This window comes from Oryctolagus cuniculus, chromosome 18 (assembly GCF_051225735.1).
Source record: "Oryctolagus cuniculus isolate XC-2025 breed Fujian yellow rabbit chromosome 18, ASM5122573v1, whole genome shotgun sequence".
NCBI lineage: Eukaryota > Metazoa > Chordata > Mammalia > Lagomorpha > Leporidae > Oryctolagus > Oryctolagus cuniculus.
Genome location: NC_142884.1, coordinates 22736775 through 22764139, shown reverse-complemented (window position 1 = coordinate 22764139; position 27365 = coordinate 22736775). Strand labels below are relative to the sequence as shown.

The 27365-nt window shown below is 59.0% G+C and overlaps 1 protein-coding gene across 1 annotated transcript; it reads left to right on the top strand.

Annotated features, from left to right (window-relative positions):
- The first annotated feature begins 578 nt into the window (after positions 1-578).
- Positions 579-18875, top strand: LOC103347224 (protein Aster-A). The gene is given in 16 exon segments (XM_089319563.1): positions 579-844; positions 1498-1788; positions 8978-9188; positions 9270-9290; positions 9547-9631; positions 9727-9830; positions 9920-9965; positions 9968-10014; positions 10559-10639; positions 11244-11356; positions 11504-11657; positions 12031-12229; positions 12865-13008; positions 13861-13979; positions 14070-14212; positions 16957-18875. Coding segments are annotated over 15 exon segments (1854 nt in total). The 5' UTR covers positions 579-844; positions 1498-1510; the 3' UTR covers positions 17066-18875.
- The last annotated feature ends 8490 nt before the right edge of the window (positions 18876-27365 follow it).

The following is a 27365-nucleotide window of genomic DNA, read 5'->3' as shown; positions in this document are numbered from 1 at the left end:
AGGAGAAGCACCTGGCTCCTTGCTTCGGATCAGCGCGGTGCGTCCACCGTGGCGGTCATTGGAGGGTGAACCAACAGCAAAGGAGGACCTTTCTCTGTCTCTCTCTCTCACTGTCCACTCTGCCTGTCAAAAATAAAATAAAATAAAACCTTTAAAAAAAATAATATTGTTTAGGGATGCACACCAATGCGATAAAAAGTATTAAAAGGGGAAAAAAGAAAAAAATTTAAAAAAGAAAAAGCAAACACAAACAAAAAATATATAAGGGAAAAGTTGTCAAGAGGAGGGTGACAGAGACTTTGGGGAGCGGAGGCAGTGGGGGCTGGCAGAGGCAGGCCCGGGGCTCACTCTGCTGTTAGACATCATAGCTGATCTAGGCACTCTTCAGTGTGTGTCAACCCTCACACGAGTGTGACAAACATGGAGGAGCAAGGGACAGTGCCCGCCCTCAGCCGAGGGCCACGCTGGCTTCCACAGACCAGACACTGCCTCCCTGGTCCGGGCTGCCGAGAACAAGGTGGGAAGATGAGGACCGGAACCGGGCCACCTGGGGGTGATCTCCGAACTTGGAGGAGCCATTCTGGGCAGACAGGGCCGCCTCGGGCAGGGCGCTGCGGGAGAAGCCCTCATCTCCACTGGGCAGTCCAGGGGGGCAGGAGGAGCGGCTCTGCAGCCTCCTGCTGGCCGCACACCTCATCCCCACCCTCGCTGTCCCTTCTCCCAGGAGCAGCTGGCCAGAGGGTAACACGACTCCAGCCACGCATGCGCCCCGGCCTGAAGGTCAGGATGCCACGGGGCAAGGCAGGGCCTGGTCTCCATGCTTACCGCAGTGGAAGCCGTTAAGGTAGGGCTGTCGGGGCCCCAGGGGGCCTGGCTCCCAAGCTCAGGGTCACCCCCACACCACAGGCACTCTCCCCAGGTCTCCCAGGCCCTGCTTCCTTAGCCTCCAGGCAGCTGGGTACCAAGAAGCCCTTGCTGTTCTAACAAAGGACAGACAGATGGGCTCTGGCTGGGCCTCCCCGGACCCAAGTGGCCGCCAACACCACTTCCACAGCCACCAGAGCCGGCCTGGCTTCCTTACAGACCGAGGAGGTGGCGATGGTGGCGGCAGCAGGCACCCTCCCTTTGTCTTGGGAGCAGCAGGTGCCCAGCACACAGGGAAGCCAATCCGGGACTCTGCCTGTCTGCGAGCCTGAGCAGCCTCCCGCAGGCCTGCATGTGGAGGGCACGCTGGGCTTGGGTGGGGGTATACAGAATGCCCAGGGCACCACGAGCCCAGGGATAGCAGCAGCCAGGGAGTGAGCGCTTACTGTGTGCAGGTCCCAGGCTGGGCCTGCCCAGCCATCCAAGGATGCTGTACCAGGATCTGCAGTTACCAGGAGGGTACTGGCGGAGGGGGGCCTCTGCTCGGACCTCACTCCCTCCCACACCGTGCTTATCACCAGCGAGCTGACGGGACTTGGACGAGGGCCTCTTACCTTCGCCTTTCTCCCCCAGCGTCCACACCACTATGGCCGAGACCCTCCCTAAGGCCGAGCTCCTGCCCCCACTGCCCTGGGAGCCCCCAGGGGACCAGAGCAGCATCCGGGACCCACCTGTCGTCCCTGCAGAGCGGCAGCCACAGGATGGCGCGACCGCCGGCCTGGACCCTGGGCCCTGGAGGTTCCTGGAGGTGCCCTCCATACACGTCACGCCATCCAGTGACGGGGAGTCGCCCCCCTGCATGCCGGCCCCGCGACGCTCGGGGCGGCTGAGCAGCTCGGACCTGGACAGCCTGTCCCAGGACAGGTGAGACCAGGGCAGGGGGGCGGGAGAGGCGGGGGTCTCTCTTTGGGAGCTCAAACTCCTGGATGGGCTCTCCGTGTCCAGACGAGCCAGCTGCAGGTTGGATATCGTGTGGCCTCACCCCACGGGGGCCTGAGTGGCAGCACAGCAAACCAGCAGCGAGGAGAGAGTGCGTGGGTAGCGGTGACCATGAGTCAGCCTTTGGCCCGCTCACTGTGGGTCAGGACCCCGCGCAAGGAGCCCTTGGTCTCCAAACTGAAACAGGACAGAGTTGAAAACAGCAGCCCGGGCAAGGCATGGCGGGGCCGTGCGGTTTCCTGCAAGCAACACGGCGTGACGTACATGTTGAAGTGTGGGCTGGGATAAAAAGCATTTCCTGCCGTAGCTCACAGGCAAGCAAAACACAACACGGCCTCTGGCCCAGGCAGACAGGAACTGGGTCGTTCGGGGCCACAGGCCCAACGAGGACAGAACGAGAAGCAGCCAGGGTAGTGGGCTCCAGCAGCAGTGGACGCCCTAGGACTAGAGTTTGAGCTCCAGAACCTCAGACCCCGTGGTGACCGAGAAAAGCGAGCCGCAGAATGATCCAGCAGGAGTCTGGTGGCAGATCTTTCTGAAAGACCTGTGAGGCGGGCTGCAGCAGGGCTGGCAGGTGCATCCTGGAGTGTTAGCACACGGACCCAAGAGCCCACGGTAAAGCTACACAGGGACAGCAAGGGGGTTGGAGCATGGAGAAAAGGGGCCGTGGGCTGTGGCTCTGATGGTTTCTGTCTTTACAAAAGAGATATATCTGCCTCTGCCCCTCCCCCCCCCCAACATCCTGGTCCTCGCGTGTGAAATTGATACGCCCTGCTCGGAAATGTCAAGGTATCTCAAAAGCAGACACAGGCAAGGGGAAATACAAAGGGAGCCGGGGACAGAGGAGGAGCTGGGGGAAGGCCGGCCGGAGCCTGAGGGTAGATGCAGGTGGGGAACAGGCTGTGGGGGCGGGGAGGGGAGCAGTAGACCGGGGAGAGGAAGGAGGCCCGGCCAGGCCAGGGGGAGTCCAGCGAGGCTGGGGGCCGGGAAGAGTTTAGATTCTGCAGGTGTGAGGGGAAGAGAAGGGTGGGGGACAGACACGTGGGCCCGCCACCCACCAGGGCGCGATGGGAATGGGGCAGCCTACCTAGGAGCTATGAGGTGGGCCTCACGACCCCAGGGGCCGGGCAAGGAGCCAGCGGCTCCCACAAGTGGCCACGACCCATGTGCCTGGGCTCGCACAAGTGGCCACGGGCCCCGGCCACCGAGCAGGGGGGCGGCACCCAACTGCGTAGCCACCAGGCCCCAGGCCACCCAGCAGGCCCCTTCCCACCCGCGAGCACGGCCCTGCGCGGTGGCCCGGGGAGACTGGCACAGACAACAGCCAAGGGGGTGCTGGATTCTGACGCCGTCTGGCTGCCAGGGCTGGACGTTCCAGGCCTCGGGATCCTCTCGGGCCCGGCACCCCCAAATCCCTTCCCGCCAGCTCCGGGCGCCCCAACGCCTGGGGTCAGTCCCGGCCGCCGCCAACCTCGCGGGGGTCTCCTGGAGGGCCCGGGAGCCTGGTGCGCGCCGGCTCCGCGTCTCCGGCGCCTGCTCGGCCCGCAGCCCAGCGGTCGGCGTCTAGGCCGTGGCCGCCCTGGGCGCGCTGCTGCGGGCGGGGGCGGCGCCGTGACGCGCGGGGCGGGGAGAGGAAGGGGAGTCGCTGACGCCGCGGCGGCCTCCGCGGCTCCGGCCTTTTGTGCGGCCGGCGGGGTCGGGTGGGGGCGGCGGCCGCGGAAGGCGAGGCCGGTGCCCTGCGGGGACGCCCAGCGCAGCCCAGCCCAGCCCCGCGCAGCCGGGCCCTGCCCTGCCCTGCCCTGCCCTGCCCTGCCCTGCCCTGCGGCCGGGGCGCCGCCGCGCCGCATCCATGTTCGAGTAAGAACCGGGGCCGCCGGCGTCGGGGGGCTGAGGGCCGGGCGCCGGGGAGGGGGCGCCTGCGCGGCTGCGGGGCGGCGCGGCCGAGCTGGGTCCAGCGCTGGCGCACGTGGGCCTAGGTCTGGGCTGCCGGCGCGGGGCACCTGGGGCGCAACCCCCGAGGGGCGACTCCGAGGGGGTCGCCTTTGCGGGCCCGCGAGGCGCTGGGTGGCGGTGGCGGGGGTCTGGCTGGCTGGGCCGGGCGGGGGGCTCCTCTTGCGGGCAGCGCCGCCTGCGGGGAGGGCGCGCAGGCACTGCTGGCCTCTGCCTGGGAGGCCGGCCCGGGATGCAGGGAAGTCGGCGAGCACCCCGCCGGCTGGGCCCTCTCCCGCCGGCCTGGTGGGTCTGGGCTGCGGGGGGCGGGGCTCCTGCGTGGCCCAAGGGCCGCGTGCCCGAGTGCGTTTCCAGCTGGACGTGTGTGTCCCTGTGTACAGTAGTGCGGGTCCGTGCGCGTGTGCAGGCCCCCTCTGCTGCCTTCCGCGGCTCTGCCACCCTCAGCGAGTGTCTGATCGTGCCCCCCACCCTCTGGGGTTGTGTGCCTGTGTCTCCAGTATCTCCCTGCGTGTGTGGCTGGTTCCATGTGGGGGTGTGTAGCGGCTGTGGCCCTCGGTGACTGTGTGTGTGTGTGTGTGCACGCACGCGGTCACCTCCAGTTCCGCCTGTGGCTCCGGGTGTAAGTTACCAGTCCGTGTCCAGCTGTGACTTTGCGGTGTGTCCGGGTGTGCGCCCGTAATTGGTTTTTGAAACTCTAGGTTAGCCTCGTGTGCAAACGTTGAGTTATCTGTGTGTGTCCCAGGCGCCGTGTGTGTGTGTGGCTCTGGCTCCCGGGGTTTCCATTTCTGTGTGTATCCCTTGTGAGGCTGCCGGGTGTGGGCCGCCGCGAGACCCTCTGCCACTTTCTTTGTGTGTGAGAGAGAGGCCCCTCGTGGCTGTGAGCCTGCCCCCCCCCCACAACCTGCCCGGTGCTTGGGTGCTTGACTGTGGAGGCCGCAGTAATTACTGACCTTTGGCCCCGGGGAGGGCTTGTAATGATGTCGGTGCTCGGTTCCGGTCCGTTACCTGGCCGCTGTGCCTTCCAGGTGTGTGCACAGCTCCCTGGTGCTCCGAGCCCTTCACGGCTGGGTGGCAGGGTTCCCACCGCCTCCCCGCGGCTGCAGCACTGGCTCCTGCTTTGTCTTCCGCACCAGATGGTGGACCCCAAGGGGGCAGAGGGACCCTGGGCATGTGTGGGCTGACCTGGTCGCTGGCGCCCTCCCCTGCCCCCACGGGGGGGGGGGGCTGTGTTTTCTGTGTGTGCCTCCCTTTGTGTCTGTGAGTTGCCTGCCATTGTCCGCTGAGACTGGGGTGGGCCCGTGTGTGCGTGTATTTTATCTGGGGTTCTCTGGGCTTCTGTGACCCTCAGGAGCTGTGTGTGTGTGTGTCTGTCTGTCTGTCTGTCCCGAGGCAGCTGTGGGTGAAGGGCCAGGAAGGGGGGGTCTGCAGTGCAAGAACCCCATCTCTTACTGAGTCCCCACCCCCCATAACGGTTCTGCAGCCACTTGGGCTCCTCCCCTCACTGGGCTGCAGCCGGCTGGTAGGTCCGGCAGCCCCAGGGCCTAGAGCACTTCCCCTTTGTCCTGCAAGAACCAGGGGTGCGAGCCCTGCCCTGTCCCTGGGCTTGACCCTGGCCTCAGGCTTCCTGCTGCAGACTGTGGCTTCAGACGAGCTGGGCAGGTGTGTGGGAGGCCAGGGAAGCTGCAGTGCACCCCTGCTTGGGCCCCGAGTGAAGCCCACACTCCTCTGCCCTGCGCTCCTCCTGCAGCCCCCACAGCCACCTTGCTCCTCTTCAGCCCTGCCAGGCCCGGCCCTGCCCTGAACTTGATGTTCCTGCCCCAGAACGGTCTTCTCCCACTCTGCCAGAGCTGTCCTTTGTCCCCAGAGCTCAGCCCACGCGAGCCTTGCCCAGCGAGGCCCTGGCTGACTCGGACTTCAGCAGCCACGTCCATCCTTTATCTCTGTGGTCCCCAAACTGGCACGGGCATCAGGTTCTGACCTGGGCCATGGGGGGCGGGGTGGGTCCCCGAACGTGCAGTAGGAGCAGCTTCCTCCTGCGGCTGCTGCTGGCCAAGTGGCGCTGCTTTGCTGCGCTGGCCGCTGTCTGCGGTCAGCACCCTCATTTCCGGGTTTCCTTCCCGGCTGTCTGTGTCTGCCACCCTGCAGGCGGGGGACTGCACCCATGGTGCTTGCTGCTGTGTCCCCAGGGCCAGGGCCTGGGCCTTTAGACAGTGCGTGACTGGAGTTAGGGGACAGGCAGTACACGGAGGCTGATCATGGCTGCTGACGTCGCTTGGGGCCCGGGAAGGCTCGGCATGGTAGCTGGCTCCGCATGGCTGGGAAGGTGGCCCGGCCACTTGCCCGGTCATCACTTCTGTCCACCCATCCCTGCAGGGCACCTGCTAGGCCCCGAGCTTCGGGTCTCTCACCTCCCTTTCCCCTCCGAGCAACCCCGCGAGCTGGGTACCGTTAGTAGTCCCATTGCACACACGAGGAAACTGAGGCACGAGCCCGTCCAAATACTGGGCCAAGGTCACACCGGGAGGAAGTGACAACATGGAGCCTGGAAGCCGGCCAGGCCCCCGGGGCCCAGGCCCCTTGCTGCTGCCCCCTCCAGAGCTGCTAGTGCCAGGCCGCAAGGTGCACACCTCGGGGAGCACAAGCTCTGGGCGGGGCCGGGAGGAAGTCTGTCATTCCTTCTCATCTCAGCAGCAGATGCCGGCCCCATGCTAGGTGCTGGGGCCACTCCCCGCAGGGAGAACCAAGGGGGTACAGAGGGGCCCAGGGGAGCCCGCAGAGAAGGAGGAAGGGGCGAGTGGGTGCTGGGGGAGTCCCCTCTGAGACCTGGAGGCCTAAGGGAGCCCCGTGGACATGTGGGAGGGAGAGCATTGGGGGCGGAGGGGACACTCAGGACAAGAGCCAGAGCAGAGGGTGTGCTGGAGAAGGAGTAGCCCTGCCTCGACTTTTTTATTTTATTGGAGGGAGGTGCGGCCATGGAGGGCAGAGCCTGGCTGCAGGTGGCGAGCAGGCAGTGGGGGCAGGGAGGAAGCTGAGCGGCTGTGGTGGCTCCTGGGAGTAGCAGCGGCTCCCGCCATCATTGGTTCAGTTTTTGCCTTCATTTATTTGGTTCTGCAAGTTGGTTTTCTAAGTAAGCAAGTACTTTGCAAAAGTTCTTGGGAAAATGGAATTGAAGGGATGCATTTATTTTTGCTCAAAAATGTTGCCATGTACACATCATCTGCATTTTTCATAAACTTTTTGAAGGCTCCCTCGCAATCATGGATTTCAAAGGTTTTTTTGCACCGAAATAAACTTATCTTTCAATTCCATTTTCCAAGAGCTTTTTTCTATTTTGAAGAACCCTCATGTTAGGCAAAGGAGCTGCACTGTGTCCAGAACAGGGCAGGGGACAGGGCGGTGACCACGACGACACCAAGGCTTGCCAGCTGGGAGCCCACAGACGTGTGCACGAAGCGGACCCGTTGTGAACCAGAGGCAGCCAGAGTCACCAGGGCTGGCATGTGTGTGCTGTCGGGGGGCCACGGAGAAGGGAGGGGCCGTGGGAGCAAGAGTCTTGAAGAACGTGGAAGAATCTGCAAGGCAAAGAAGAAGAGAAGATGGCGTGGGCCCAGGAACGGCCGATGCTGAGGCTTGGAGGCGAGAGAGACCAGCTCAGGGCGCCCTGAGTGGCTGGGGGAGTCCCACCCGCACCCCAGGGTGGATGTGGGGCCCGGCACTGGAATTCCGCCCTGCAGTAAGCCGGCCACGCGTCCTCTAGCGACTGGTTCCTGGTTCAGCTTCCTCCTCCATGGCGGCAGGGACGATAGCATCGAGTGCGCAGGGGTGTTTGCAGAACAATAAAATTAATCATACACAGTTCCTGATAAGGAGTCAACACTGGCTGGCCCTCCAAAGCTTCCGCCAGCCGGCCCGCGGCCCTGATTGCACTTGGTGTTTGTACACTCACCGGAGTGTTCTGTTTGTTCAGCTCGCCAGGGGCAGGAGCCTCTGCTCGGGCGCACTTGCGTCACTGACGTTTAATTGTGCACCTGCCACGTGCCGCCTGCAACCCGGGGTGCTGGGGACACGGTGGCCACCAAGACCTCCTGTAGCGCTCGGTCTGAGGCAGGAAATAAGCAGAGTGAATAAGCCGACAGGACGAGTTCACAGAGTGTGGGGTGTGACCAGGAGGGAGGAGCGTTGGAAGTGAATAAGAGCCGCTTATGCCGGGGCGTGGGTGGACATTCCGCAAATGCAGAGCCCTTGGCCTGGGATGGAAGCTGGGGAGGCTCCATGTCCAGCAGGGACGGCTGGAGTGGAGTGGAGGGGGCAGGGCATGGCGTTGGGGGTGGGGGGGGGTCCCAGTCCTAGGACATCCATTAGCTTTTAGCTGGAGCAAGGTGCAGTCCAGGACAGAGCTCTGGGCCTGGAGGACCTGACCCAACTCAGGCTCCCCTCGGGCTGCAGGTGGGAAGCAGCCGGGCGGGGGGGGGGGGGGGGACAGGAGCAGGGAGGAGGGGCCAGGTGGGAGGGGACGGAGCTGGGGCGGGAAGAAGTGGGCGTAATAAGAGTAATGGGAATAGATCTCAAAGTTGATGGGATTAGGTTGGAAACGAGAAGTGGGAAAAGAAACAACAGAGAAGCTGAGGTGTTTTGTTTTGTTTTTTTTTTTTTAATTTCTCGGACAACTAAGTGGGAAGCCGCTACTCAGTGCGTGTTCATGGTGTGAGTGATGGAATGAGCTCATAAACCGCGGCGGGTATCACGGAGCCTCGCTGCATGCCAGGCCCTACCAGAAGGACTCCCCAAGGGTTGATTCGTTTAACCCTGAAAACAACAGCTGAGGCCCCGTGTTCGCCATCCCTGGGTTACAGATGAGGTGACCAAGGCGCAGAGCCCTTTGGACACGTACTGTGGGTTCCACTGCTGGGCTGGGACGCAGAGTGGGTGGCTGGGCAGGTGGACGGGGTGTGTGGGTGGATGATGGGTAGAGATGGGTGAGCCGGTGTTGGCTGGGACGGGTGGGTAGGGTGGATGGGATGAGTGGCCAGAGGCATGTGTGAGTGGATGGACAGACGGACAGATGAGGATCGACGGGCCGATAGGTGGGCCTTGAGAAATGGTCCTGACCCAGACCTCAGCCTGTTTTCCCCTATAACAGCCCCCATCCTCTCCCTGCCCCCAGCACCACCCCCCACTCAGGCCGGAGCACCCCAAGCAGTTCTCCATCTCTGCGGAAGCGGCTGCAGCTCCTGCCCCCGAGTCGGCCGCCGCCCGAGCCTGAAGCAGGCACCATGGTGGAGAAGGGGTCGGACAGCTCCTCGGAGAAGGGCGGAGTGCCCGGGACCCCCAGCACCCAGAGCCTGGGCAGCCGGAACTTCATCCGCAACAGCAAGGTGGGGGCCGGCGCGCCCGGGGCTGGGAGGACTGGCGGCCCGGTCAGGCACTCATCCCGCCTCTCGTTCTGTCTCTTGTAGAAGATGCAGAGCTGGTACAGTGTAAGTGTTGGGCGAGGGGGCGCGCTGGGGGCTGGGGGAGAGACCGGGACAGGTGCGGGCCGAGCTGAGATGAGCAGACCTGGGGTCCCGTCCTGTCCTGTGCTGCTGTCGGGTGCTGCGTGAGCCCCTTCTTTGTCCCCACCTGGTGAGGCTGAAGGGGCAGCAATGCTGCGGGCTGGACGCTGAGCCGCCGGGGCGGGGCTTGTGGGGGCGGGGCTGCAGTGCGCCCCGCCCCCCATGCGTGCCCTCCCCGCAGATGCTGAGCCCCACCTACAAGCAGCGCAACGAGGACTTCCGGAAACTGTTCAGCAAGCTGCCGGAGGCCGAGCGGCTCATCGTGGGTGAGGCCAGCGCCCCAGGCCCACCCGCGGCCCCCTGCCCCCCAGCGCTGCTGCCCGCTGACTCGGGTGTCCCATGTCTGTCCCCTCGCTCTCAGATTACTCCTGCGCCCTGCAGCGCGAGATCCTCCTCCAGGGCCGCCTCTATCTCTCTGAGAACTGGATCTGCTTCTACAGCAACATCTTCCTCTGGGAGACCACGGTGCGGGGCGGCGCGGGTGTGGCGGGGCGGCGCCGGTGTGGCGGGGTGGACCGGGCTCCGGCCGCTCTGACCTCTCCCTGCGCCCATAGATTTCCATCCAGCTGAAGGAGGTGACGTGTCTGAAGAAGGAGAAGACGCCAAGCTGATCCCCAACGCCATCCAGATCTGTACGGAGAGCGAGAAGGTGGGCTGGAGGGGCCCGCACTGACCCCGCCTCCTCCCTCCCGGGGGCCCGCCCTGGGCTGCTCTTGGGGCTGTCACCTGCTCTGTGTCTCGGCTTTGCCAGACTCTGCTCGGGACGGACACCGATCAGATTCTCCTGGTGTCCGGGTCCTGATTCCCCGTCCCTCACGACCCCCCCCCCCCATCCCGGGATGCTGATTGGTGGTCACAGGATGGCCAAGTCACCCCTGAGGAAGGGGCAGGGCAGTGGGGAGCAGGACTTCTCAGCACACGTCTCTTTGTGTATCGCTGGCCAGGCGTGGATCAGCGGGTCACCTCCAGGACAGGGCCCAGGGCTCCCCGCATCGCAGCCCCACCCACCACAGGCTGACCCTGCCGGGACTGTCCACAGTGTCACCACGGCGACCCCAGCCGGCGTCCCTCTGCTCAGGGCTGGCACGGGATCTGCGTGGTGGGGAATGAATGCGGGGAGGAGTGAACAGAGGGGTCAGGTAGCTGGGGGCCGAGGACGGAGCTGCCCGCCCATGCCCCTCTCTCCCCTACAGCATTTCTTCACCTCCTTTGGGGCCCGGGACCGCTGCTTCCTCCTCATCTTCCGCCTCTGGCAGAACGCGCTTCTGGAAAAGGTAGCCTTGGGTGAGGCCTGGGCTGGGGCGAGGAATGGCCCCCCGGGGACCCCGGCTCTTTGTGGGCACCAGGTCCTGGGCACCTGCAGCTTCCTACATAGCCGCCACCAGGGGGCAGGCAAGGGTTCCCGCCCCGGACCCCTGAGCAGAGTCCATGGCAGAGAATTGGTGTGAACCACTCACGGTTCGTCCCCAGCGCTGGGGCAAGGGAACCCCCCAGGTGGAAACAGGGAGGGCGGACGTCATTGCACGGGTCTGCCACCGCCGGCCATGGCTCCGCTCCTCCAGCTGTGCCATGCTGCCCGGTGTCCTGCCATGTCGGGGCTCTTATCCCTAGGGGTAGCTCCAGCCATGGCTGTTCCCAGGAGCAAAAATGCCAGAGGACCCCATTCAGGAGCCTGAGAGAGGGACAGTGCAGGAGGTCAGGCCCCAGACACAAGGCCTGGAGGGGGCTTCCTAGCAGATGGGTAGCGAGGGGGCACTGGATCTGGCGCTAGAAGTCATGCTCAGGCTGCCCCCTGGTGGTAGCCAGAGGAACTGCTGCGGCTCAGGGATGGTGGGGCACCTGCTGGAGTGAGGCCAACCCTACCCCCTGCGTGCCCAGACGCTGAGTCCCCGCGAGCTCTGGCACCTGGTGCATCAGTGCTACGGCTCGGAGCTGGGCCTCACCAGCGAGGACGAGGACTACGTCTGCCCCTTGCAGCTGAACGGTCTCGGGTGAGTCAGAGGCTGGGGGTCGGAGGAGAGCCGGAGGGGCTGCCTGCAGTGCTGGGTGGACTGAGGTGGGTGTCCAAGGTCTGGGAGACCCTGGAAGGTTGGGGGGGGTCGCAAGCATCCAGCAGGGCTTCCACGTCCTTTCTACAGCAGCCCCAAGGAGGTGGGAGATGTGATTGCCTTGAGCGACATCGCCCCGACCACAGGGGCTGCTGACCGCAGCCAGGAACCAAGCCCTGTGGGTTCGCGCCGAGGCCGCGTCACCCCCAACCTTTCCCACGCCAGCAGCGATGCCGACCATGGGGTGAGCAGAGAGGATGCTGGGGCCAGAGTGGGAGACAGGGACAGACAGAAGGTTGTGAGCAGGAGGGGAGGTGGGCGGGGGGGCAGGGAGTGGGCTGGGGGGTGAGGAGGGTGGGGGTGGAGGAACAGGTCAGAGATGGGCCGAGTGAAGAAGCAAAAGGGGCAGGAGGTGGGGCGATGGATGCGGTACGCACAGGACAGACAGCCAGGGCAGGCAAGAAAGCCTCACGTGCAAGTATCTAAAATGAGAGGCGAGGTAGGGACCAAGGGGAGCCCTCACCCGGTGGGCTCAGCTGTGAGTCCCTGCCCGGGGAGGCACAGGGCCCTCGGCCGGGACGCAGGTGGGCAAGGCTGGACGAGGCCTCTCTCTGCAGGCAGAGGAGGACAAGGAAGAGCCGACGGACAGCCAGCCAGACGCCCCGTCCAGCCAGACTGCCACTCCGCTGGCGGAACCCCCGAGCACAGAGCCCACCCCGCCCAACGGGCCTGCCTCCCTGGGCCCCTTGGACCTGCTGCCCAGTGAGGAGCTCCTGACGGACACCAGTAACTCCTCCTCATCCACCGGGGAGGAAGGTGAGGCTGCTTCCATTACCGGCGACGTCGCTCACACCGGTGACGTCGCTCCCTCCGCCGGCTCAGGAGGCTGAAACCCCAAGGGCTGGGGCGCGGGAGTGGGGTGGAGGGGCGGACTTGTCCAACCCCAGCCACCCAGGTGGAAGTCTGTCAAACTGTCAGGCACACAGCTGCCAGGGTGAATAAGACGTAGACCTGGGAGGGCAGGGGCCTGGGTTCAAATCCCGGTCTCCTCTCTGGTCCTTGTCTTCCTCATTGAAAAATGATGTTAGCCGTGACAATGGGGTTGTCGCGTTGCCACGTGTAAATGGGTGCTGCACCTGTGTCAGGCTGAGAGGCCACAGCCTGGCCCCAGGCACACCTAGCACCGACCCAGCAAGCTTCTCCCAGTGCCTGCGGCAGCCGCCCCGGGCTTGGCTCCTATTGGTCCGACTTGGAGAATGAGCCAATCAGTGCCTGAGAGCCGCAAAGGCGCTCACGCCCACCCCGTCATCACCGCGACTCCCATTGGCTGGGCCTGGGGGTGTGTGCTGCTCCCAGAGCCGGGCCGTGGCGCCGGTGGCTGGGCCCTGGCGGGTGGCGGGGAGCCGGGTCTGCCCCTCCACCGCCAACGCCCGTCCCTTGCTGGCCCCCAGCCGACCTGGCCGCCCTGCTGCCCGACCTCTCGGGCCGGCTCCTCATCAACTCCGTCTTCCACGTGGGTGCTGAGCGGCTGCAGCAGATGCTGTTCTCAGACTCGCCCTTTCTCCAGGGCTTCCTGCAGCAGTGCAAGTTCACAGGTCAGGGGGCGGGGCCTGGCAGAGGGGCCCGGGGCACTGCTGAGGGGCGTGGGCACTGCTGCGCGGTGTGGCGCTGCCTCCTCCCTGCTGGGAGGGTGGGGTTCCGAGCTTGCTTCAGTGACGGGGCCCATGGTGACGGTCCTGCTGGGCAACAGGAGGGGGTGTGCAGAGGAGCAGCAGGCGTGCAAAGGCCCTGGGGCTGGAGGCAGACGCTGGAGAGGCCCCTTGGGGCCAGCCCTGTAGCGTGCTGTGGGTGAGGCTGCAGCCCTGGTGCGGAAGCAGCAGAGGGACCAATTGGAAAAGCAAGAGTGCTTGGTGTCCTGGAAGCCATAGAATATTCTAGAAAGAAAAGGCTTAGGGTCAGGCTTCACCAAGCTACTTCTGAACCAGATGTGGAGACCAAGGCCAGGCACCCCGGGGCGGGGGTGGGGGTGGGCGGCTGGGCAGGAGCAGCGCTCAGGAGAGCTGGGAGCAGCCGACAGCAGGGGAGGTAGGGCCAGGGCTCCAGTGGGGCCATCCCTGGGAGAGGGTCTCAGAGGGGCAGGTCTAGGGAGATAGCAATGCGCATGTGGGGCCGGGAAGTGAGGGGAAGCTGGGGGCTTCCAGGTAAAGTGTGTAGGGGGGTGGCAGGTCCCTGGGTCAGGTGCTCAGGAGCGGAGCCAGGACTGGTCCCAAGGGGGGAAACTGAGGCTGCATCTCAGGTTTCAGGCTCCTGGCAGGCAGGTGGTGCAGAGGGCAAGGCGGGACCAGAGGTGGGGTCTGGGACGCACGCCCCAGAGAGTGGAAACCGCAGCACGCGGGCACAGCACTGGGGAACGGCCACCTCACTCTGCTCCTCCCGTCCGCCCCCAGACGTGACCCTGAGCCCCTGGAGCGGGGACAACAAGTGCCACCAGCGCCGGGTGCTGACTTACACCATCCCCATCAGCAACCCGCTGGGCCCCAAGAGCGCCTCTGTGGTGGAGACACAGGTGGGCCGGGCGGGGCCGGGTCGGGGAGGGAGGGCAGGCAGGTAGGACTGCGGCGCCGGAGGTCCTGACCCCTCTGCCCTCGCCCCACAGACGCTGTTCCGGCGCGGCCCGCAGGCTGGCGGCTGCGTGGTGGACTCAGAGGTGCTAACTCACGGCATCCCCTACCAGGACTACTTCCACACCGCCCATCGCTACTGCATCCTGGGCCTGGCCCGGAACAAGGCCCGGCTCCGGTGAGCCGCGCCCGCCCCTCGCCCCACCCCCCACCCCAAGAGCGGAAGTGCTGGGCCCCGGGGCCCCTGGACTCTGGGACCCCTCCCCTCCTCATCCCCGCAGAGGGCGGTGTTGAACCGGGAGAGAGGGAGGGACCCCGGGTGAGAGTGAACACGCGTTCATCGGCTGCCAAGCATCTTGTGTGCGCCCAGCGCTGGGGGAGACCAGACAGACCCTGTCCCTGGGGAGCTCGTGTTCTGCTGGGGAACCAGTTAGCACTGGTGCCGGTGCAGGGCGTGCCGTGGCAATAAGGACTAGGGCACAGCGTGGGGCGGGGCTGGGGGCCCTCTGCAGCCCCGGCACAGCTGGGAAGCGGCACAGCTGGGAAGCGGGCGGGAGGGCTTTGATCTCGGGCTCTGTAAACACGGCCTCCCAGCAGGCAGTGCCTGTGCCCACTACAGGGATGCCTGGTGCACAGTATCGCGAAGACCATAGAAAGCATCAATTCACGACGCGTCCATGACACAGGGAGACACCGTGGCTCAAACGGTTATATTCGGGAGCTCTGGAGTCTGAGCGCCTGGGACAAGAAGTCCTTTTAGGGCCACTACCAGCTGTCAGGCCGGGGGGAAGGGTTCTAAGGCTCACACGCCTTTTTAAAAACCAAACTTGCAGCGAGCAGTGAAGAGAACCCGCCTGCCAGCCCGGGATGTGGTCAGCAGCCCCTCTCCCCTGCCCCACCCCCTTCCCGTAGTCCAGCTCGTATCCCGGGAGAATCAAGGTTGCTCCCGCCTCTCTGCCTTCGGGTAGGGTCTTCGTGACAAGGGCTGGCGGACTCACAGGCAGAGGTGACAGACGCTCCTGCCCCCCGGTGCCGGTGCTGGGCGAGCCCCTGCAGACCTGGTCGGTCGCCACCTACGGCGGGGGCCCGCTCGGTGCCAAACGCCCGCCACCAAGCGAGAGCAGGCGCGAAGCGCGCGAGGCCAGCAGGGGTTGGGCCGTTGGACCTCGCCCTTGGGCCTCCGTTGCGATGTCTTCGCGCCCTTGGCTCACGCACCCTTCCCTCACCCGCCTGGGGCTGAGCGCTGTGCCTCGCCTCCGAGTTGGCAGCCAGGACACCGCTCTGAGGTTCCGGACTCCGCGCCAAGGGACCCCACGGCGCACGCAGCTGCTGTCCGCGGGCAACGGCCTCGGCGAGCTTCATACCCGCCTCCCAGGGCCACCGCGCTCCAGGTCCCCCTGACTGGCCATGCCCACCCGGCAGCTGCTGCACCGCTCCCTGGCCTGTCTTCCACCGGGGTTTCTGTCTCGCTGCTTAGCTTATGCGATCCAGGAGGCTCCAAGCTCCTCAGTGTTGGGCAGGACTCTCAGATGGAGCCAGCACTGGGCACTGGGAACTCCAAGAGGCTTGGCCATTCCGGACAGCTAAGATCTCTCATCCAGGGTGCAACCTGACCCTCCTCCATCACCACCCCGGCGAGAAAGAAGTTCCCCCCATGAGCTCCGTTCCATCCAGAGTACCTAGATGCCAGCCCAAAGAAGACTGAGCGAGCCCTGGGGAGGAGGAAGGGACAGCCGAAGATGGAGGACGGCCAAATAGTGACCCAAGTGTAGAAGCGCCCATCACATGCAGGCAATGGAGTGTGCCATCAGCATCGTCCGGGGAAGCAACCCGATGCTTTTTCCTTGCTCTGGGGACCTGGGCCTCTGCAGGAAACCTGCATTCCTTCCCACCACCCGGGAGCCACTGGGAGTAAGAAGGCGAAGTTGTCCCCTGTGAGCTCAGGCGTCAGAAGTCGTGCCTTCCCCAGCTCATGGCGCCGGCCCTGCTGGGGGGCTCCTGCCTCTTGTTGTTGTTGTTGTTGTTGTTGTTTTTGACAGGCAGAGTTAGATAGTGAGAGAGAGAGAGAAAGGTCTTCCTTCCGTTGGTTCACCCCCAAAGTGGCCGCTATGGCAGGCGCGCTGCGCTGATCCGAAGCCAGGAGCCAGGTGCTTCTCCTGGTCTCCCATGGGGTGCAGGGCCCAAGCACTTGAGCCATCCTCCACTGCACTCCTGGGCCACAGCAGAGAACTGGACTGGAAGAGGAGCAACCAGGACAGAATCCAGTGCCCCAACTGGTACTAGAACCCAGGGTGCCGGTGCCACAGGCGGAGGATTAGCCTAGTGAGCCGCGGCACCAGCCGGCTCCTGCCTCTTTAGGAGAGTGGTGCAGGGACTTTGGGATCCAGCCACAATGGGTTCAGAAAGTTTAGCCAAGGAAAAGTTCCTGAAGGCCATTGGCCTGGTTCTCCAACCCCACTGAAGACAGAGGAGAGGAAGGGAGGAAGGCTACAGATGTGCTGTCAAACAAAATCTCCACCCACTCCTGCCAGATGCGGGCTCTGTTAACAAAATTCCTCTGCCCCTGTACCAACCCCACGCCATATGCTGATCCTGAAATGATGGGATGAGACACTCAATCCTTATTTTTTTTTTCTTTTTGCTGTTCTGGCCATTTCTTTCTTGAAGTTCAGTATTTTTTTTTTAAGAATTCCACTTTCAAGTGGAAATAGAGCCCATTTGAATTCTGGTCTTTTCGCTATAAGTCTTTACTCTGATCTTCAAAGTATCTTACTGTCAGGAGAAATTAAAACTCGGATGTGTTCTGATGGACAACCGAAGACCAGAGGAGAAAGCAGCTGTTTCCGTTTTCTCCAAGTCTACCACCCGCAGGACTGAGTCCTCCACCCCTATGGATATGGAGTCCCTCTCTTTTCCTTACAGATTCCTTGAGTTGCTGCCACAAATTCCCGTCTTCACCAGTGAGCTCAGCATGGCCTCTGCAGTCACTGTCACCAGTGCAGCCAGAATCTGTGGACTCGGCCAAGGGTGATTTGGTAAGCCACATGGAAGCCAATCCCCACTCACAGGCACCCACCTTCAGGTCTCCACGGTGACCCCCTGTGAGCTTCCCCCATTCGCCAGGGCCAGGCCAGCTGGAGCAGACACCCCCTACCAAGGCCACCAGTCCACCTGGTTTTATGCTCAGCAGCCCCAGCCAATTTTTAAAATATATTTTAAAAGATTTATTCATTTGAAAGTCGAAGTTACACTAAGAAAGGGAGAGACAGAGCGAATGAGTGAGCTTCCATCCCCTGGTTCATTCCCCAGATGGCTGCAATGGCCCTAAGGCTGGGCCATACTGAGGCCAGGAGCCAGGAGCTTCTTCTAGGTCTCCCACATGGGTGGCAGGGGCCGAAGCTCCTGGGCCCTCTTCTGTTGCTTTTCCCAAGTACATCAGCAGGGAGCTGGACGGGAAGTGGAGTAACGGGGACTCCGCCGTTGTCCATGTGGGATGCTGGCATCGTTGTCCCAGGAGGCAGCTTTATGCGCTACACCACAACAGCAGCCCCTTCGTATTCTTTAACTCCTTATCCTCTTTGGGCCTACACTAGTACGTTATTGTTTCAACAATAAGGAATGCAAGTGGCTTCTTGGTACCCCACTACCTTTCCCCAAACCTCTCCCGTCCACCCCAGAAAATCCTTGGAAGATGGCTTCTACTTCACCCTCAGGCATGACCTCTCTGAAGGCGTCTGCTCTGAGCCTGGAACTTCTGACCTGGAACACGTGCGGCCTCCTCTCAGCCGGTCCTCAGAATAAAGCACAGATCCCACGTCCATTAGATACAGCGAGGCGTAATTGGTGGTGGCCATATTGGTCCTGTGGTTGTTTGCGGAGAAGCTACTCTTCCCCTCCCTCGTCCTTCTGCGTCTGCCTGCAAGACGATGAGCCCCTCATGCCAGCACCTGAAAGGGTAGGCACGTGTCAGATGGAATGTCAGGGGCTGTGGCCAGGCCCCTTATTGTAGATAAGGGAAAACCAGGAAGCTTAGGCTAAATTAAAAACAAAAATTAAAGAAAGAAAACTCATCGTGGAAGAAAAGAGACAGAAAGTCAGGTCACTTGCCCCCAACCATTCAGCTTTTCCCACGAAAAGGTCATGCTGCTTAGGGCTCAGCCTGGTACTGCCGGATTTTAAAAGTGAACCAGGAGGTCGTGGGCTTTTCAAAGACGCGTGCATCCTAGCCACCGCACTGTTTTGTGACAAGAAGAAAGAAGGGGTTCCAGCCTCGGCCGCATCAGCCCCTAATGCATCTGCCCCAAGTCGCGGGCGACTTCCGCCCCAGCCAATTTTAAAACCTCCCTTTGAACCAGGAACCACCCCTCGGCTGAAATCCTGGGGTCCTGATGGACAGCAACAGAGAGCTACTCTGCCCGGTGTCCTGTTTTCTGGCGCACCTGCCACGGATTCCACAGTCGCCTTCACTCGAGTAGGCAGCCGCTCTTCAGACTGCGAAGTCAGGGTTGGCTTTGACTCTGATGAAACCATTGTGGATAAGCCACACCCATTTCCCAGTAGGCTGGCTTCGCACCTCCCCCTAAGAGCTTTTCCAGCTCGTTCCCTTTGGGTAACCTGGCAGGCTCCGCACAGTGCCCGACTTAACCCCACTGCAGTGCATGTACCCAGTGACAGCTTATGGTTCTGCGATGACTCAAAGGGGAAACCGTGAGCTGGAACAGAGGAACTGACAAAGGCGATGGCAAGAAGCTGACAGAAAACGGAAGTAGGTGACTGAAAAAGGACCAGAACCATCCTGGCCACTTGGTCTAAATAAACAGATTTGACTGGCTTTGCCAAAATACAGTAAATTTAGTTTTTTTTTAATTTGACAGAGTTAGACAGAGAGAGAGAGACAGAGAGAAAGGTCTTCCTTTTTCCATTGGTTCACCCCCAAAATGGCCGCTACGGCCGGTGCTGCGCTGATCCGAAGCTAGGAGCCAGGTGCTTCCTCCTGGTCTCCCATGCAGGGGAAGGTGCCAAGCACTTGGACCATCCTCCACTGCCTTCCTGGGCCACAGCAGAGAGCTGGACTGGAAGAGGAGCAACCAAGCCTAGAACCCAGGACCCACATGGGATGCCAGAGCCGCAGGCGGAGGATTAACCAAGTGAGCCATGGCGCCGGCCCCAGTAAATTCAGTTTCTAGTGAAACTCCAGATAACATGCAGAACACCGCTCAGGCACTCATTTATCCATTAGCAAACTTACTGAGTACCGAGGATGCGCTTGGGACAATTTTAAGTGCAGCATCGATTACAGAAAGGAAAACTTCCTGCCTTAATCGTGCCTACATCCTAGTTGTAGGGGAGAGCACAAGCAAGGAACGTAATCAAGAAGTAGATTATTTCTTAGATCAGCCAGTAACCAGTGCCGTAGAGAACAAAGCAACTCATGGGGAATTGAGTTTGGGGATGGGGAGAAGCATGGGTTTCAGGTTTCACACTGAATGGACAGGGCAAGCCTCACTAAGGTGAGATTTAAGCGAAGTCTAGAAGGCGGCAGTTGAGTGAGACACAGAGTTAGTCAGTGGAAGGGCAATCCAGGGAGCAGTCAGTCATGGCAAAGGCCCAAGGGGGGCCGCTTGGTGCCCTCAGGGAATGGTCCTTGAAGCCAACGGGGATGGAACGGAGTCGAGGAGAGGAGGGGGCTCAGAGAGAGGACAGAGCAGAGGCTGTGCAGGCTTTGAAGGAAGCCAGGAGAAAGCTGCCCCCTCCTGAGAGACGGGGATGTGCGATGGGTAGCTGGGGGCAAGCCCGGAAGCGAGGAGAGCCATCAGGAGGCTGAGGCTGTGGTCCAGAGGAGGGATCGTGGCGGACTTGGCGAGAGTGATGGGGACCCTCTCTGGCTGCTACAGTTTGACTGTGTCCTCCAGATTTCATGCATTGGACACACAGTCCCCTAAGTCATGTGTTCATGGTGTCTGACAGGTGCGTCATGGAGAGGTGCGTGGGCCATGAGATTCTGCTTCTTGAACGTCTTAATTCGCTCATGGACTGAGGGAGCCAGGGACTTTGCAATAACAGCAAACTCTCTCTCTAACTTGCTCTATCTCGCCACGTGATGCCTGCCACCATGACACAGGGAAAAGGTCAGGTGGTGAGCAGTCGCCAGTGCACACTCTGGGCCTGCCCAGCCTCCAGACCTGGGAGTCAGACCAACCTCTGTTCCTCATAAATGACCCAGTCTGTGGTGCCCAGCCAGAGCAACAGAATCCCTGAAGTGATCACAGTTACTAAGCACAGAATCGGGTGGATAAATAGTGTTCTTCATCCTCAGTGAGAAAAAATTCAGGTGCATTTCCTGCCTCTCAGAGGTAGCCTGTGTTCAAGCCCCAGTTTGCACGGGGTCTTTACTGGTGCTCCCACCACCCCTGTCTCCCATACCACAGATGACTCAAGTGCTTGGGCCCCAGCACTCACATTAGAGACCCATATGGAGTTCTAGGCTCCTGGCTTCAGCCAGACCCAGCCTTGGCCACTGGGCCATTTGGGGAGTGAATCAGTAGATGGAAGATTCTCTCTCTCTCTCTGTCTCTCTCTTTCTTTCTCTCTTTCTCTAACTCTGCCTTTCAAATAAATAAATATTTAAAAAACAAATAGAATTAGATCACTCATCAATCCATCAGAGGACAAGGGCCCACTTGCTGGCTGCAGTCCAGGGTTGATTTCCCCCAATATGCTGCAGGATCACAGTTACTGGAACTCTCGCCTGTGGTGAATGAGATGAGCTACATATGTATGGGGGTAATGCCGGCATCAACAAAGGCTCTTGAACTTGAAAAATACATGAGAAATGGCAACTTTAAGGACTGTATAATTGGTTAGTTTTCTGTAACCTCCATAGAATACCTAAAGAAAACAAATGGTCAGACTTTAAAATAAATGAACTCTGAGAATGTTAGCAAAGCCAGAAAGCTCCCTTGTTTAAGGCATTCTCACCCTGCAGCAAGAGAGCAGGCTTCGCTGAAAACTAATGACGAGGTGCAGTTATAATGCAGTAGAGCTTCTGCACTCCTATTCTGCATTCAATTCATGGCCCTGGCAGGTCTGTCACACTGAAGTCAGCGCCTGATACGGAACGAGTTGCACCTTGAGATCTGGGATGTATTTCAATGGATGCATTTGAAAATACTTGAGGGGCTGGCGCTGTGACGTAACGGGTAAAGCTGCCAACCTGCAGTGCCGGCATCCCATATGGCCGCTGGTTCGAGTCCCGGCTGCTCCACTTCTGATCCAGCTCTCTGCTATGGCCTGGGAAAGCAGTAGAAGATGGCCCAAGTCCTTGGGGCCCTGCACCCATGTGGGAGACCCGGAAGAAGATCCTGGCTCCTGCCTTCAGACCGTCACAGCTCCGGCCATTGTGGCCAACTGGGAAGTGAACCAGTGGATGGAAGACCTCCCTCTCTCTCTCTCTCTCCCTCTCCTTCTCTATGTAACTCTGACTTTCAAATAAATAAATAATTCTAAAAAAAGAAAAGAAAATATTTGCACTCCATGATACTGGGCTAACAGATGTGGTCACCACCTCCTTTTGGGAGGACAGGGGCCTCCCTTTATCTGGAGACCATCTAGAAGCCTCACCTAAGACAGAGGCTTCCCAAGATACTGAGGGTTCTTTCTGAGGACAGCTCATGCCTGCCTTACGAAGCAGAGTGGGAGAGTGTGGAAAACGGGAAGAATGTGTAGGTGAAAGAGGAGAGGAGGGAGGGAGAGAGAGGGAGAGAGAGAGAGAAGTGGGAGGGAGGCAGGAAGGGCAGGAGGGGGCGGGGAAGAGAGGGGAATGCTAGCTGCCAAGCACTGAGCAGTATAATTGGCACCACCACTGCCGGACATCCGGGTACAACAACGTGGGGACCCGGCTGCTTACCGTGGCCTGATCAGGCTGAGCATCTTCATTTCCCCTTAGAATTTCCCCGTCACTCTCTGCAAAGTGCTATAAAGGAGCACGGCCCAGGTGACCCAATCTTGCTGATGCCTTCATCTCTATTAGTTTGTGCAGAGATGTTTTCCCTGACAGGAAAAGGACCGAAGCTGCCTCTCCCTGCGTCACTTTATGTCACGGTGTCATTTATTCTCCAATTCAGTGAGGACAGATCCGTGCAGGAACCATCACCGGTGCCAAACTGAAGATACAGCCAACGCAGGAGGGACCTGAGGTTCACCAGGAAGTCAGCTGGGAGATCATGAGTCATGTTTACACGTTCCCCAGATGTCCTGGGTGCTGGCATTACGCAGGTCTGTGAAGTTCCGCGGGTGAGAGTAACAGCACAGAGGACATTCCCGTTCCCCTCAGCACCTGTGAGTTTACCTTCAGCTTCAGATGAACACAGTATCTTATACACAACAGGCTCCTCCCTCCAGTGGCTGGATCTCTGAAAAAAGACTAAAATCCATTCAAATGCAATAATAAAAAAAATGTAGTGTCATCATTCAAACAGAAAAGGACGCATATTAAAAATACAAGGCGGGGCCGGCACTGTGGTGCAGTGGGCTAAGCCGCAGCCTGCAGGGCCAGCATCCCATATGGGTGCCAGTTCTAGACCTAGCTGCTCCACTTCTGATCCAGCTCCCTACTGATGTGCCTGGGAAAACTCCAGAAGATGGCCCAAGTCCTTGGGCCCCGCACCCATGCAGGAGACGTGGAAGAAGATCCTGGCTCCTGGCTTCGGATCAGTTTAGCTCCAGTTGTTGTGGCCATTTGAGGAGTGAACCAGCGGATGGAAGATCTCTCTCTCTCTCTCTCTTTCTCTCTCTCTTTCTCTCTGCCTCTCTGTAACTCTTTCAAATAAGTAAATCTTTTTTTTTTTAAATATTCCTTCTTGCATGAAGAAGTCTATATTAAATCCTTCAACTGATTGGATATGGCCCACCCCAAATCATAAAGGCTAATGTGCTTTACTCAAAGACCATTGATTTCAACGTTAATCTTATCCGAAAAATGCCTTTGCAGAAGCAGCCAAAATATTATCTGGCCAATTACAAAATCAACATGAAGGGAGCAGGCAGCAAGCCCTCTCCCTGTAGTTTCCAGGTTAACGGAGTTCAGAGGGAGATGATCAGTCTACACGTGCACAGCCGCTGTACCTGGGAAAGCCTGCAGAACACAGTGGATGGACACGCGTGCAGAGCTGGGAATCAATTCCAAGGCCGAAGCCTGCTGCTACCATCAAGCAGAATCCTATTCCGTCCCCAAATGTTATTGAGCTGACAACAGGAGACAGTGTGATGTGGGCTTAATAAAAGCTGGGTTGGAAGGCAAAGTGAATCTTACATTTGCCTGAATTCGGCTTTACTGCTACATAAACAAAAAGAACTACGCCGTAAAAGCTCCAGGCAATTCAGAGAAATGTTACTGGAAAAGTAATCAAGAAGAGTAAAAATCCTGTAATGCATGGTAGGACAGAAAGATACATGTCTTTTAAATTTAGGTAATAGTTGTTTAATTAGCCTGATTGTATTTATTTTCTTTTTCAAAGAAAATCTTTTTTTTAATATTTTTCATTTATTCATTTGAGAGGTAGAGTTACAGAGAGAGGGAGAGACAGAGAAAGGGCTTCCATCTGCTGGTTCACTCCCCAGATGGCCGCAATGACTGGAGCTGAACTGATCCAAAGCCAGGAGCCAGGAGCTTCTTCCGGGTCTCCCACATGGGTGCAGGGGCCCAAGGAGTTGGGCCATCTTCTACTGCTTTCCCAGGCCATAGCAGAGAGCTGGATCAGAAGTGGAGCAGCCAGGATTCAAACAGGTGTCCATATGAGATGCCAGCGCCAGCCCCTCAAGAAAAATCTTAAGACTACACAACACTATAGCCTATAATTGTATTTTTATTTTTTAAAGATTTATTTATTTACTTGAAAGTCAGAATTATACAGAGAGCAAAGGAGAGGCAGAGAGAGAGAGAGAGAGAGAGAAAGGTCTTCCATCCGCTGGTTCACTCCCCAGTTGGCCACAATGGCCGGAGCCACGCTGATCTGAAGCCAGGAGCCAGGAGCTTCTTCCAGGTCTCCCACGTGGGTGCAGGGGCCCAAGGACTTGGGCCATCTTCCTCTGCTTTCCCTAGCAGTGAGCTGGATTGGAAGTGGAGCAGCCGGGACTAGAACCGGCGTCCATATGGGATGCCGGCACTTCAGGCTAGGGCGTTAACCCGCTACGCCACAGCGTCGGCCCCTAGCCTATAATTTTAATATCTAATAAAAATTAAATCGCTTTATCAGAGGGCGGCTACATTTCCCTCACATGTTTAGTCTATTATTAGCAATACCAGGTTACTTTACGCCTATTAATATTTTATTGAATAATATAAGTTATTTTGAATAGCTACCATATTTTCACGTTAACGTCAGGACACATTTTAGTACCTATTACAGGATTTTTCGTTATCTCCCAGCTCCGGGTTCCACGGCCAGCGCTACCGGCGCTCCTGCGCCTGCGCACTCCCAGTCCCCGGGGCGCCGGGTGGGCAGTCCTTGCGCGGCCGTTTTACGCCTCTGGACTACATTTCCCAAAGGCCACTGAGGCCAGGCCAATTTAGCTTGGACTACATTTCCCAGAGGCCACCGGGGACAACTAGGACCCCGGATCCCACTGCCGGTTTTTCGTTACTGTAGCCGGGCAGCGAACTTAGGCTAAGGCAGTGCTTGTTCTCTGGGGAAGGGCTTTGCGGACTCCGACCAACCCCACGGGGTAACCAGGACTGGAGTGAAGAAGACAACAATAATGGGAGGAACTGGGGGACCTCTGCGGACGTGGGCCGGCGCGGGACCCGGACCCCAACAGGCGGCGAGCGCGAGGGCAGGGAGGCTCCGTGGGCTCTGGCGGGGTCTCAGGCGCGGGGGTCGTTGCGTGCGCTCGTGCGCGTGCCCGCGAGGACTGGGTGCCCCTGCGTCCGTTAGCTGTGGAGGTGCCGCCGTGACCTAGGCCTCGGGCTCGGCTTCCAGCCGCCGCGCGGGTCCGCACCGGGCAGTGGGCCCGCGCCAGGGCGGTTACCAAGCCTTCCGGTGATGTTCTCCCGCAGGAGACGCAGAACTACGATTGCACGAGTTCTCTGTCGTGTGTGTGTGTGTTTATCCAGTCACTCCTGTATTTGAGAGAGCGAGGGAGACAGACAGGTCCCCCTTCCGCGGGCGCGCTCCCCAGATGCCCTCAACGGCCAGGTGTGGGCCAGGCCGGAGCCTGGAGCCCGCGCTGCCTCCCAGGGGTGCGCCAGCAGGGAGCCGGTCTGGGTGGCCTCGGGCTGCGGGATGCGGTGTCCCGGCACCGTGCTGACCGCAGCTGACCTTTCTGAGCCAGAGGGGTCTTCAAGGGACCTCCCCCGCGGAGACTGCGCCTCCTGCCAGGCTGGGAGCTTGGGGAAGCAGCGCCCGGCTCCCTTTCTCTCCCGTTGGTTCTGGATGTGAGGCTGTGCTGGGAATGGCCGTGCGCACGATCAGAGCTCAAGACCGTGCAGCTGGCTAGGTCAGGGACGCTCACGTGATGGACTGGTGGGCGGGGAATAGGGTTAGTCCTGAGAAGGGGTACCCGTGTGAGCCCGAGATGTGCACAGTTACGGGCAGTGGTAGTCAAGAAGTGTTTAAGTTCTTTAGGAATCCCATCTAAATATGAGATTTTCTAAGATATTTTGCAAGGTTCTTGTGGGCAATATTTTGGTTATTTAGTGAAGGAGAACAGGGGTTTGGCAAGTTTGTGAGCATCTTTTCTGTAGGCAAGATTCCGTCCACTTTGCATTCATTCTCTTAGTCTTATAACCACCACTTAGCCAGAGTTATGTCTTCCAGAGAAGACTCTTGTTAGTGAATGAGCCTAATTATATTGATAAAGTACAATTAATGGATGTGCATATGAAATTTCTGAAGGCAGAGTTCATACAGACTTGTGAAAAAAATGAGTAACCTGAAGATAGAATAGTTATTTAGGGATGCATTCTCTCCCTCTTTCTTGCTAGCTTGTGACTAGGGTTCTGTTTTGTGTCTAGAATAGATTCACACTAACCACTTATGTTAGGAAGCAAAAGACTCTTAATTCTTAGTTTAAAAAGGAGGCTGTGGACTTCATACCATGCGCATGTGTGCTCCAGGAAGAGAAGAGCACGCCCTGAGCCTCCTGTAGTCTGAAAAAGACCCTCGAGGCTGGCGTGGCTCAGCAGGCTAGGCCACCACTTGCGATGCTGACGTCCTGTGTTGGAGTACCTGCTGCACCTGCAAAAGTAGCAGAAGATGGTCCGAGTGCTTGGGCCCCTGCCATCTGTATGGGAGACCCGGATGGATGGAATTCCTGGTTCCTGGCTTTGGTCTGGCTCAGACCTGGCTGTTGCCACCATTTGAAGAGTGAACCAATAGGTGGAAGATCTCTTTCTCTCTCTGCTTCTCCCTCTCCCTCTCTCTCTCCTTCTGACATTCTGCCTTTCAAATAAATAAATCATTGAAAAATTTTATTATCTCTTAAGGATTATAGCAGTGTTATGTAAAAGCTGTTAGTGCAGGTAAAAGGACTTCTAAAGACCTGTTGTACAAATTACTTTCCCAGTGACAAACTTTGATATTTCCAGCCATCATATCAGAGTGGGGCCTCTTTAGTGTGGGAGAAATTCAAGTGTCAATTCAAGTGTCAGTCTTTTCTGCTTTTTTTTAAGAATGATTTTTTTAAAAATTATTTATTTGAAAGGCAGAGTTAGAGAGAGGCAGAGAGAGAGAAAAAAAAAGGTCTTCCATCCACTGGTTCACTCCCCAAATGGCTGCAATGGCTGGAGCGGAGCCGATCCAAAGCCAGGAGCTTCTTTGGGGTCTCTGTGGGTGCAGGGGCCCAAGCACAGGGCCATCTTCCACTGCTTTCCCAGGCCATCGCAGAGAGCTGGATCGGAAGTGGAGCAGCTGGACTCAAACTGGCACCTTATACAAGATGCTGGCACTGCAGGAGGCGACTTTACCCACTACACCACAGTGTCAGCCCTGTAGAACGATATTCTTAAGGCTGCTTTCTAAATTTTGTGCTTAAAATTATAATAAAGCATGCCAGAGAGATGTGTCCACAAAGAATAGAAGCAACGTTCTTCTTTTGTAAAAATGAAATAAAGGGCATGTAATGTTCTTCATATAATAACTTCAATAATAACAGCTAGCTCATGTTATACAATTCTTCTATTAAGTGTTTTCTGTGGGTTTTCTTACTCTTCAAGAGAACCATATGTAGTGACTGGTGTTCTTAACCCTGTATTAGTGATGAGAAAATTGAGCCTGAGCGAGTTCTTCTATTTTCTCCACTTGTCCTGTCTTGGCTGACCTCACCCTCTCCTGGCA